The 13,612-nt window shown below is 38.8% G+C and overlaps 1 protein-coding gene across 1 annotated transcript in view; it reads left to right on the forward strand.

The window, feature by feature from the left end:
• The first annotated feature begins 3,842 nt into the window (after positions 1 to 3,842).
• Positions 3,843 to 13,612, forward strand: part of LOC306755947 (para-nitrobenzyl esterase) — a 31,832-nt gene continuing 22,062 nt past the window's right edge. Inside the window, exons 1-3 of the mRNA XM_079240537.1 lie at positions 3,843 to 3,914; positions 9,456 to 9,726; positions 12,074 to 12,494. Of these exons, the coding sequence (XP_079096663.1) occupies positions 9,463 to 9,726; positions 12,074 to 12,494 (685 nt within the window). The 5' untranslated portion in view covers positions 3,843 to 3,914; positions 9,456 to 9,462. The remainder of the gene's footprint in view (positions 3,915 to 9,455; positions 9,727 to 12,073; positions 12,495 to 13,612) is intronic.

Genomic DNA, 13,612 nt, shown 5'->3' on the forward strand with positions numbered 1-13,612 from the left:
CCTCTGTAATATAGCATTTACATTACTTACAGCAGACGCTGCCATTAAACCTGAAACTCTGAGCCTGGCAGAACTGTTTCCTAAAGAAATACCAGAGCTGTAGGAACTACTATCCATCCATCCATTTTCTATTAGGGTGGAAGCTTAACCTCTCAACCGGCTCCACTCTGGGCCGTTTTTAGGTTTCTTTGGTTTGACAGTTTATTCCTCACATGGTCATGCAAAAGCAAACAAGTAGAAAAATGTACAATCTGTTAGATATTTCGTATTTCAATACTACTGTGTCTGTCTGTCAGTAGTATTAAGATATGATATCAATAAAGGTATCAATACTTTTCTGATATAGTAATAATATATAATATATATTAACTGTATCAGTTTGTTATCCATAAGGGCTGTGAAAGACCTCTCTTGTAGGACTTTAAGACAAACAAAGAAAAAAAAAAACTCTTTTTTGCAAAACGGCCCAGAGCCAGGCCCCGTTGAGGGGTTAAAGGTCCAGTAAAAATGATTGACATCTAGTTGTAGAGGGGGAGAACTGCATTGTTTTCAAACGTGAACAATAACCGCCGGCTGCAGCCTGGAGAATGCGGCCGTCCTGGATATTGGGTGGGGTGGACGTCCAGTGGTTGGATGGCAAATGGGCGTGTGTTAGGGTTAGGGTTGGAGTTAGGGTTAATCCAATCAGAATGTTGAGGGCTAGGGTTAGAGTTAGGGTTAATCCAATCAGAATGTTGAGGGCTAGGGTTAGAGTTAGGGTTGGGGTTAGGGGTTGGGGTTGGAGTTAGGGTTAATCCAATCAGAATGTTGACGGCTAGGGTTAGAGTTGGGGTTGGGGTTAGGGGTTGGGGTTGGAGTTAGGGTTAATCCAATCAGAATGTTGACGGCTAGGGTTAGGGTTAGGGTTAGGGGTTGGGGTTGGAGTTAGGGTTAATCCAATCAGAATGTTGACGGCTAGGGTTAGAGTTGGGGTTGGGGTTAGAGTTGGGGTTGGAGTTAGGGTTAATCCAATCAGAATGTTGACGGCTAGGGTTAGGGTTAGGGTTAGGGGTTGGGGTTGGAGTTAGGTTTAATCCAATCAGAATGTTGACGGCTAGGGTTAGGGTTAGGGGTTGGGGTTGGAGTTAGGTTTAATCCAATCAGAATGTTGACGGCTAGGGTTAGGGTTGGGGTTTGGGTTGGGGTTTGGGGTTACCATGAATATGGCTCAAGGCACTGGCCTACTGACTTGGGAGATATCCTGAAGTATGTGATGACAGTGAATAAAAGGTTGGCTTGTGGAACGGAAGTTGAGTTCTGGGAGGGAAAATTGAGTAAAAGTAAGGTGGATTGTTTATATGAAAAAAAAAAAAAGGGGGCGAAAATAAGTATACGCCAACCCCACAGATGGGAGTGGTTCGACTCCCCAGTGTGGCAGGAAACGCCAGCCCCAGAAAGTTGGACGATGAATGTTTTTAAGAAGGAAAAAAAAAAAAAAAAAAAAAAAAAAAAAAAAAAAGGCGGGGGGAACAATAAATACCAAGTTAGGTGTGTGTAAGTCAACAGTATGATTGGCATTAGGGTTAGGGTTAGAGTTAATCCAATCAAAATGTTGAGAGGCAGGGTTGAACATCCAACTCCGTCCATTATCCAGCCACGCCTCATTCTCCAGGCTGCAGCCAAGACCCTCTCAATGCTAAGAATGTACGGTGGCAATCTGCGTTCAAAATTTTTTCAGACATAAACATGAGCAGCAATGATTTTATGACAGGTCACCGCTTCCAACATATGGGCTGTTTTTCAATTCAGGGTCTGCACACTTCAAAGGATCCAGTTCCTGACAGCGAGATTTTAGGAACTGGATCCTTCTCTCAGACATAGTTGCAGCTCTGTGCTCTTTGAATCGCTACCTCGCCATGGTGGAGGGGTTTGTCTATAAACATTAGGGCGATGATGTCTGGGATATCAGTTGCTAACTAGGTCTCCCAACACAAAGTGCTCTCCAGGGTAAGACCACAATAAACATAATTCAAAGACCTTAAAGTTTGTACAACTGGATAAACTACTCACCTTGCTTGGAACAGGGAAACTGGGGAACCTTCCTGGCGCCAGACCTGGGAGAGTAACTGATGGTCACACCTTGACATCAGTCTGAAAAAAGCCACATGTCCACCACCTATCAGGAGAAAAACTGAGGATGGATTCATTGTGAGTTAGGCTGTAGCGAAAGGCAAAACCCTTGGTGGTCCAATCATTGGGACGGAAGCTGTCTCTTTCCAGACTTTTGGACTAAATCTTATTTCCAGCTGATCAGTGTTGGTCAGATTAACTCACAGCTGAAAATAGCTCTTTTATGAAAGATGGGGCCTTTTTATAGTAACAATAGGATTAATAAATAGGTAAAAACAGGGTCATGTTAAACAGCTACCATTTGAAATGCCACCAACTCAGCAACAAACTGTTACTAATAACAATTTATCATTAAAACACCTCAATGATTTGTTTTTATTACCTTAAAATGACCCATTTATATTGTTTTTACACAGCGGGGCATCTGCAGAGGAAAAATGGCCCTATTACTGCCAAAAAGGCACTTAGAAGAAGATGGTGGAGGAAGAAATGGTAATGGATGTTGTTTTATGAGAAACTTCAAGAGATAAGAATTATGCATAGATTTTATGGCAGGAACAGGCGAGATGGTCGACCTCATCAAAGAAGCAGAAGTATGAATAGCTGAGATGATTTGACTGCAGTTTAATTTTTTTTCTCTCATTTCATCCAAATGATCCATCCAGCCAGCCAGTCAGCAAGCAAGACATCCATTTTTTTTATTTGAGTTTGCACTTTAAAGAAACAGTAGAACATTCATAGAGAAAAAAGTAAGAAGTAAGAGGAAAGGTTCAAAGAATGGACAATACGTGTAAAATAATAATATAAATTACAATGCTGGGAAGGTTGAAAACCCTAAAAGGGCTTATCGAGAACCTCACCATATTCTAAATATAAGAATAAATTAAGAATTAATTCAACCAGATAAAGGAAATACATACAACGAAGCATTAAAGAAAAAAAAACAAAAAACGTTAAATATTACAAATGAAATAAATATAACAGTACACACAATTTAACACAATCCCACTTCAAATAGATGTTCTTTCAAATTCTTTTTGTACAATAATACAGAAGGTGATGTGTTTAACAGTAAAGTAATGCATTTATTCCATAAATGGACCCCTCTGAATTTAATGGAAAACAGACTTCTAGTGGTGTGACAAAGTGGTGCATGAAGGAGCTTAGATTCCATGGAAATTCTGGAAAGAATATCTAAATTATGTTGGAAGTACTGTTGGAATTGATGGGGAAGTGTGTGACCCAAATACTGGACTTTGTAGAGAAAAACACATGTTTCTACAATGTTTATATTATTAACTGTCAAGATGTTCTGTTTAGTAAATCACATAACAGACCTATCAGTATGGCTGGAACTAGTGGCTATCTATCTATCTATCTATCTATCTATATCTATATCTATCTATCTATATATATTTATATATTTATATATATATATATATATATATATATATATATATATATATATATATATATATATATATATATAGATAGATAGATAGATAGATAGATAGATAGATATATACATGCATAATATATTACATGTATATATATATGTATGTATATATATATATATATATATATATATATATATATATATATATATATATATATATATATATATATATATATATATATATATATATATATATATATATATAAATACATAAGGTCTACTTTTTTCCCCATGTACTGTCTCTTTAAGTGTCCCTTACCAGAAGTACTTGTGAGCATGCGCAGTGTCGAATCCGTCAGGTTGTTTTGGAAGTTTTCAGTCTGGAGACTTTTGGTGTGTTTAGGACATGGTAAGTAGTACAACCACACGTTTTCTGTCTTATTTCCTTCTTCAGTCATATCTCAGGTTTTCTAAGATAAACTACTGAAGCTAAAGAAGTAAAAATTGAAGGAAGATTATTAAATAAACCTAGAAACTTTGCTTTATGTTAATATTCTAAAGAGCAAATTTCCTATTTTTCGCTCTTTTATCTGAGATTCTGTCTTTCTTTTTTTTACGATACGTTAAATGTTTGTTGATTAAAATTTCAATCTGACTTGAAAAGGTAGATAAATGTTTTAAAAAGCATTGTTGGGGCAGTTTTCTGCAGCACGGCGGTGTTTGACAGGTTATACTTCATGTTTTCTCCTCCTTGTATGTCCGTTTATTGTTCCCACATTGTTCTTTTTTTTCGTTTTCCTTCCTCTGACTTTGTGTCCGGACATTCTTCTGCACATAAACATAATTGACTTTATTCCCAAGTGTTTCTTACACCAAACATATGTAATCGGGCTGGTTTGCAGAAATAAAGCGGTTTTAAATCGTTGTTATAATTAAACAGTAATGATTGTATTTCTCTGTAAAACTTGTCTGGAAGCTCTTTTTTTTAAACGTAAATTAGTAGGGAAAGTTGTATCTCTTTGCATTCAGCTTAAATGAGAAAAAGGTTGAATATTTTGGGGCTTAACAGACTAAATATTTCTTGTTTTTGTCCTGTCAGCTTTATTTAATTTGTTGAAATGCATGTTTGAATTTCTGGTCTGCAGCAAATTTGGAAACTAGTGAGAGAAAGAGATGATATAAGCTTATTTAAAAAGGTTGTTGTTTTTGTTTTTTTTTAGTAGAATAACGTTGTTTTTATTCTTTTATCTGAAGCAGTTTATTGCAACATAACCCACCCTCCATGATGTGTTCTTAGGCTGATGATGATGATGATGATGATGAGGAAGACTCCAGCTGTCCTTTTGTCCTTCAGAAGCTTCTCTTGACTTGTTTTTAATACTTGTTTTGGTTAATAATCTAGTTAAAGAACATGTGTATTTAAACATCATATTATGTTCACATGTAAAGGCTAAAATGCATTTTAGGTTCATTCCTGGCCGCTTCAATCACACCATTTAAACTACTTATTAACATGAATATCTAACCAGCCAATCACATGGCAGCATTTAGTCATGTGGACATGATGAGGAGGACTTGCTGAAGTTCAAACTGAGCATCAGGATGAGGAGATTTAGGACACCTAGAACCTATAGAGACTTATTTCTGATCTGTGACGGCGCGTCAGAGCAACTTCCACAGGAAACAGAAGTTACGTTGCATGCGGGTGTTTCTGCTTGTGTTGCCTTGTTTTGGTTCCCTATGAGCTGCAGAGGAGGCTGTTAGAGGAAGAGTTATTCCCACCAAATAAACCGATTAAAGCATCAACGTCTGGCTTAAAGTGCTGTCCTAGTCATCTGTTGGAAATTATAAGTATTTTTTCATCGTTGGAAGCCTTAACGTGAAACAACTTGCTGTCAAAGTTGTTGCAAATAAATTTATTTTTGTGGATTTAAAGCATTTTTCTTCCTGACAGAAATGGACATTTTTTTATTTAAACCCATCAAGAATTTAGCTAAATGCCTGAAATGCCTCTGAAAACCACTAAACCAGGGGAAAAGTTAGCAAACACTATGCATTATAGCTCAACTAGCTGACCATGTCATTTAATTTTTAATTTTCTAAATAAATTTAAAAATATATACATATATTTTAACGATTTATCGTCTTGAGATCGAAATTGTAATTTCAGGAAATGCGATCACGTGATCGCCACAGCTGCGGTTTCTCAACTGACCCAGGATCTGTTGTTCTGACTATTTCACACACTCACATGCCACCTCCGTCTTTCCAATCGCACCAATCAGAAGCAGCATCCTGTTCGTGTCTCGGTCATCTTAACCAATCAGCATTAACGGGTTTGATTTCTACTTGTTTTGAGATGGTTTCAGTAGACAAAGACGTGGAGCTAAAGGAGTTAATCCCCAAGAAAAACTGTTTGTCTATCATTTGGGAATATTTAGGGTTTGAGGCTGCAGACGTGCACCAGAAGCAGGTACTGTGTAAAACCTGTCGCGGTAAAATTGTAACGTCCAGTAGGGCGGCTCGATTAAGAATTATTTATTAAAATTATAATCACGATTATTTTGACTGAAATTGAGATCTTGATTATTTAACACGATTATCCAGTATTTCTAAACAGCGCTGCGTGTCGTGGTGTTCTAGACTCCGTGTCGTGCATTATAACCGTCTAATGGACGGTTCCGAGTTGTTTAATCCGCTTTTACCACTTATAGGAACTATTTTACGTTGGCCTGGATGTATGTTTTATACCAAACAACCGCTGTCAGGCTGCAGCGCGTTTCTCTCATTCACCTGTTAAAAGACGGCTGACCTGAACCAGCTGGTTAACGCGTTGCTATGGTAACAGTGATTGAGCATCTCTGGCATTGCAGCGCTGTGCTGTAAACTCCTCCCACAGCCGCTTTTCTTTCATTCAGACACTGTTGCCAACTTGGAGACTTTCTCGCTAAATCTGGAGACTTTTTTTGTTAAAAGCGACAAATCTAGCAGCTTTTACTGGAGTTATTAGAGACTTTTCTGGTGTTTTGGCGACTGACTTGAAGGCACATATTGTTCTGCAGTTACTGTTAAAAGCAAGGCTGTTCCTCCTCCTTCATTCATGCCATACAAGCTGAAATGGACAACTATCTGATGACTCCTGCAATCGATGGAGAGGAGGATCCACTGGCCTGATGGAGAATGCACAAAGTTAACTTTCCATGGCTGACCAAACTGGCTTGTAAATTTCTGTGCATACCAGCCCCTAGCTCGCCGTCAGAGAGGTTTAGTGCCAACGGCAATGTTGCTACATGTCATCGCTCATGTCTGAAACCTTCCAAAGTTGACAAGCTGGTGTTCTTGTAAAAAAATCTGTGAAAAGTTATGTTGAGATGTCGGGGAAGTAGGGAGGGTACTAGTTGAATAAATACTTAGAACTTTTATTTGTTCTAAGTTTTAGCTGTTTTTGTTGAAAAAATACATTTTCAATTTTTGCAAATAGTAACTTGCAATAGTTGTGTGCTTGATACTTTTATACTATTAAGAGTTTTATTTTATTGGCATTGCTTTTGAATTTCACTTAAAAAGATATTTCAGATTTCTTAATCTGGGGTTGTGTTAAGTACTTCAGATGTTGTTAAAGAGGCTGATAATGAACTCTAATAAGCAAAAAAAAAAAACTTGACCAATCCTACTTTAAAGTAATACTGTTGGGCAGAACCCTTTTTTCCTTTGTTTAAATTGTTGATTTTTTTTTAGTCTAATTATTATTTATTTTATGTTTTGTATTTTATTTATTTTCAACTTTCCATAGTTTTGGATATTTTACACTGCCCTTTTCTTAAGGTTAAGACATTCAAAGCTGGCTCTCTTACATCTTAAATTGCAGCTTTTGTTTTAAGGAATTTAAATAATGTACATCATATTTCTTGTTAATAAATATGTTCAAAAGCAATTCTTACTTTGAGTTGTCAGTTTGCATGAGAGCAATGGCTTTAAATGTTTTGATCATATGATGCAGTTTTCTGTCAGGTTTGTATTTGTTACTGAACATTGAATATTACATTGAAGCTGAAATTTGAAGTAAAATCGTGAACAGAATCAAAATTGCAATATCTGTTTGAAAAATTGCAATCAAATCATTTTCTAAAATCGTTCAGCCTTAATTAGCAACATGTAGCATCCACCTCAACCTAAAGTTTGCTTAGATATGTCCCTCTCATGGTGTTGGACCAGAGTTCATGGTTACGTATAAAGATGTAAAATAAAAATGTAGGTTCCCCAAGAATCAATGTGAGGCCCATTTCTTTTAAATATGTACACACTAGGGATGCCATCAAGAGGCACGTCGTTGCTTTTCACAGCTACGCTGATGACAGGGCTGGGCAAACCAATATCACCATTAATTAAACAACTTGCCTCGATGATAATTAATTGGGGATATTTCAATATCTTTTTATTTTAGTCCTGATAGCCAACAGAAGTGTTTAGGACAGGAACAGATCTGGTGAAAAAGATTAAATTAAATTTGAAATTTGTTCACATTTATTTAGAGAAATTAAAATTTTTAAACTTTTTGAATTACTGCCTTGAGCAAAATTACATTGATTATTTGATCTGGATGTCAGTTTTGGTTGATTAATTGCCCAGCCTACCCGGAATAAGGTGGATTTCCCTCTCCGCTTTGGGAGCCAGGTCCTGTCTCAGGTGGAGGGGATCCGGCTTGGTGGCCTCAGGATTGGGTCTCTGCTTTTTGCAGATGACGTGGTCCTGTTGGCTTCATCTGGTCGTGATCTCCAGCTCTCGCTTGAGCGATTCGCGGCCGAGTGTGAAGCGGCTGGGATGAGAATCAGTACCTCCAAATCTGAGACCATGGTCCTCAGCCGGAATAGGGTGGATTGCCCTCTCCGGGTCGGGAGTCAGGTCCTGCCTCAAGTGGAGGAGTTTAAATATCTCGGGGTCTTGTTCAGCAGTGAGGGAAGGATGGAGCGCGAGATCGACAGACAGATCGGTGCGGCGTCTGCAGTAATGCGGACTCTGCGCCGGTCTGTCGTGGTGAAGAAGGAGCTGAGCCAGAAGGCGAAGCTCTCGATTTACCAGTCGATCTACGTTCCTACCCTCACCTATGGTCATGAGCTGTGGGTCGTGACCGAAAGAAGGAGATCTCGTATACAGGCGGCTGAAATGGGTTTCCTCCGCAGGGTGGCCGGGCTCTCCCTTAGAGATAGGGTGAGGAGCTCGGTCATCCGGGAGGAGATCAGAGTAGAGCCGCTGCTCCTCCGCATCGAGAGAAACCAGTTGAGGTGGCTCGGGCATCTGGTCAGGATGCCTCCTGGACCTCCCTGGTGAGGTGTTCCAGGCACGTCCCTCTGGGAGGAGACCCCGGGGAAGACCCAGGACACGCTGGAGGGGTTATATCTCTCGGCTGGCCTGGGAACGCCTGGGGATCCCCCCCGCAGAGTTGGCAAATGTGGCTGGGGAGAGGGAAGTCTGGGCTTCCCTGCTTAGGCTGTTGCCCCCGCGACCCGACCCCGGATAAGCTGCAGAAGATGGATGGATGGATGGACAACTGGATGGATGGATGGATGGATGAAAAACTGGATGGATGGATGCTCAGCTCTCACTGATGCCATATTAAACCCTGTATTTAGCATTATTCCAGTAATAGAACCTTGCTTTGGGCATGTAGATGCCTCGTCGCACCAGTGAACCGAATCCACCAAAAACCACTTTTATTACCTCAGTTATGAAAATTGGGACGGTTTCCCAGCCCAACATTTGAAAGACGGAGATTGGTTGATTCTAAACCTCAGATATCTGAATCCAACGTGAATAAATGCCTTGAAAAGTTGCAGCAGTTCAGCACACAGACCACCTGATGCCAGGAACTGTTGAGTTTACAGGGATTCCTTCAGTTTCCACAGGCTGTGAACCCTTCTTTACATCTAAACCCAACCTGTTTCATCTCCAGAGTGAAGATGAATGAAGACGCATACGAGGTCCCGGAGAGGGCTGACTACCGCTACCTGGTGCAGGAGGAGGATGAGGAGGAGGTGCAGTATGTCCGTCACAGGCAGTACATCAGCCCCGTCCTGGTGCTGTCCAGACGTTGCATCTTCTTCATCTGCCTGGCGGTGCTCGCTCTGCTCAGCCTCGCCACGTATCTGGGCTACATGGCCCAGACGCTGCCGCCGGGACTCGTCCAGGTGTTAACAGACTGCGGGGACTTTAGAGGAAGACACGTAAGTTCAGTGTAATCACAAATACTCTTCACTGCGTACTGAATGTTTACGTTCAGTTTTACCTGAAAAATGTGGTAAATCATCATTATTTCACCATCAGTGTCTGTTTTTAATCCATGTTATGAAATCTAGCCTATCAAACGTGTTTTTCTTTCGTTTACTTGAATATTGGAGGTAAAAACAGCTAGTTTTGCATAAAAATCCCCTTTATATATTTTTTTTTTGCAGCAAATCTTCTTTAAACCCTCAAACATAACAACAAAAGCTCTTTCAAAGGTAACAGCTGAAAGTCTGGATTCCCCTATTATATTTTTCTTTTTTTAATATTTCTTAGTTTTGTTGTCACAACAGAGATCTTCTGGAGAAATGATAAAAGGATATTTTTCAGCTGCTGCACAGAGGGAATGTGATTTCAGCATGACAGTAAATATCAGCTTTAAGAAGATAAATGCTTTAGTTTCACACATTTACATTCTTTTCTACAAGACCAGTTTCAAAAAGGTTTAATGAAATAAAACACAAAGCAGTGATTTGCAAGTGTCATAAACCCCCATTTTATTGCTCGTAAACGTAACATGTCAGATGTTGAAACTGAGACTTTTTTTTCATTTGAAAGGAAAATAGAAGCTCATTTTTAATCTGATGGAAGCAGCACATCTGCCAAAAATTATTCAGCCTCAGTCAAGATTTTATTTATTTAACAAGTTACTGTAATTCCCACCTGAAAATAAGCCCCGCCAACTATAAATTAAAAAGAAAGATGATAAACAAATATAGTCCACACTTTAGCCGGAGGATGGAATATTTATACTGAAAGATTTTTTTTTACTTTAAATCAGGGCTGGTACAAACTATTATTTTGATAATCAACTAATCATCAGTTATTTTGGCGACTAGTCAACTAATGGGATCATATTAACCAGCAACCTCCGGCGGTTAAAAGTGAAGCCTTTGCAGAAGTGCATAAAACTGCAGTTCCCCCTTCATCCACTAGGGGCTGTAAAACAGTGCAAATCCCCATAGACTCCCATGTTAAAAAGACCAACTTCACAGCAGAAATAAACATGTTTACAGCAGGAATAAACATGTTTACAGCAGGAATAAACATGTTTACAGCAGAAATAAACATGTTTACAACAGGAATAAACATGTTTACAGCAGAAATAAACATGTTTACAGCAGAAATAAACATGTTTACAGCAGAAATAAACATGTTCACAGCAGATATAAACATGTTTACAGTAGAAATAAACATATTAAACTTAAATGGATTTTTGTACTGGGCTGTAAACATGTCAGGTTGAACTTCATCACAGCTCCTCCATTTAAAAGTAATTTAATCTAGAAATTAAGCATATCTTATCCTTTTGATTGACAGGTACCAGATATCCCGCTTCAAAAAGGAGGAACGTAGAACAACTGTGGTTTTTGGCCGGTTAACAACGTGACTTAGCTTTAGCCTACTTCAGATGTCAGTCATTCACTCCAAGGCTCACAGCCCCCTCACAGCTCCACCTCTTTACCCATTTTTGTATCTTCCAGGAGAGACGACACGCATGACTCTGCCAACATGGTGACGTTGGGAACCGCTCAACGAGCTTCAATTCAGCTGTTGAGAAACCTAAGAATGATGTCTCAGAGGACCCGCCTATCTTGTATAGACAGTCTACGGCTCATATGTAAATTGTAGCTTACGGCAGCAGCATGCAGCAGCCCGTACATCACCATAATTTAGCCTCCAGATAAAGTGTTATTTTAGTCTAAAAATAAAAACAAGATAACAGCTCATAAGCAACTTTTAACCAAAAGTGTAACGGAAACACTTTTTTTGCCTTTTTTTTCTTTTTGTACGTGTTGCCAGACGTGACGTGAGGGGGTCACGTGACCTGTTTATTTCCGGTAAAGATGGCACGGTCCGGAACAAGCAACAGCGAATTTTAGCGTTTTAGAAAAGATAAGGACGGAGAAAAGCTGTCGCAAATGCTCTGCAGCAAGTAGAATAATGCCACGTGGCTACCTTGCATAAGGCGTAATTCTTGCAAAATCTCGTCACCCAAACAAGAACTGCGGCTTACGCACCAAACACTGTTCAACGGAAACACCTGCAAATCGCAATTATTTGTCAAAACATAGAAATATCATTTTTATCTTACTAAAAAATTAAATGGAAACGCAGCTAATCATTCTGTTGGCGATTCGGACGCAAACCTGATGACTAATTTATCGCAAGTGCGACCAGTTTGGTCATTTCATTGGTCTGACGTCAAGTTCGTTATGAAAGTCGTAAAAATGCATAAATGATCGTTCCAGCCGCAGGGTTCAAATCCAATCTTTTATTCATTTGCAGAAAAATGGAGGCTACTCCTTTAAAGGGATTCCCTACGCCGCCCCACCGGTCGGTAACCTGCGTTGGGCTCCTCCGGCCGACCCGGTGTGTGGGAGCGGCGTGACGGATGCAGGACGCTTCCGCAGCATGTGTCCTCAGGTTCGGCCGATGGCGAAAACGGGGAAGGTGATGGGCCAGGAGGACTGCTTGTTCGTCAACGTGTGGACGCCCTCGCTACAGCGCGACGCCAAACTGCCCGTCATGGTCTGGATCCACGGCGGATACCTGCACATGCTCAGCGGAGGAGAGCAGGGATACTCGCCCACGGAGAAGCTGGCTGCAGAGACCAAAGTGGTTTACGTCAGCTTCAACTACCGGCTCAATGCGTTTGGCTTCCTGGCTCTGGAGATCCTCAGAGAAACTTCTCCCAGAAACACGTCAGGTCAGTCAGCGGCATGCTCGTCCTTTCTCAGATGGTCAGCCGGAAAACATGCTCTGATGTTCATCCTGGTTTCGCTGCTTTGATACAGTAAAAAAAAAAAAAAAAACACGTAAAAGTTGTGTTTCATTGTGTGAAGTTAGAAAGTGAAGCAAACACATGAAAAAAAAATCAGTTTTTAGGACGAGTATTTAATTTTATATTTTTAAATATTTTTTGTAATGTTTCTTTTTCTTTTTTCTTGTTTTTATCTGTCTTATTTTATTAAATTATATTAAATTTTTTCTTTAAATTTATATTTTGTTTAATTATTTTTTTAATCTTATTTTTTATGTATTTCACATTTTATTTTGCATTTATTCATTTATTTTTCTGTTAATGAAAATAATATTTTTAATAGTATTTTTCCATAAACCCCATTATATAATAAACAAAACCAACTTAAAATATGCTAAATAATTTCCTTTTATTTTATTATTTTATTTTGTTTGATTTATTTTATTCTTTTTAATTTTGTATTTGTTTTTGTTTTATTTTATCTTTTTTTTTTTAATTGTTATATTTATTTACACTAGGGGGTGGCAGTGGCTCAAGAGGTAGAGCCGCTTGTCCACTGGCCTGAAGGTCAGCGGTTTGAGTCCACAATGCTGCCCTGCCAGTGAGCCCAGATAAATGCAGGGGTTTCGTTAGGAAGAGCGTCCGACGTAAAACCCGGCGAATACCTGATCAGTAGTTGGGAGCTGGTGATTCGCTGCGGTGATCCTTGAGTAGGCAAATATTTATTTACTCAATGAAAAAATTCACAAACCTCACAATATATCAAACAAACAAAAAACAGAATAAGCAAATATGTTAATTTTATCTTTATTTTTGTTTTTTGTTTTATTTTATTATATTCTTGTTTTGTTTTAGTTTTTATTTTTCATCCTTCCACAAACCATGTGATATATTCAACAAAAATAACAGAGTATGGTAAATTATTGTTTTGGGGGTTTTTTTGGCTATTTTTATTATATTTAATTTATTTTATTTATATTTAAAATTTAAAATTATTTTAATTGCATTTAATGAGAATTCTTATTAACTAGTGAAAGTCTGGAAAACAAAAATAACAAAAAAAA

Source organism: Telmatherina bonti (genome assembly GCF_933228915.1).
Source record: "Telmatherina bonti genome assembly, chromosome: 1".
NCBI lineage: Eukaryota > Metazoa > Chordata > Actinopteri > Atheriniformes > Telmatherinidae > Telmatherina > Telmatherina bonti.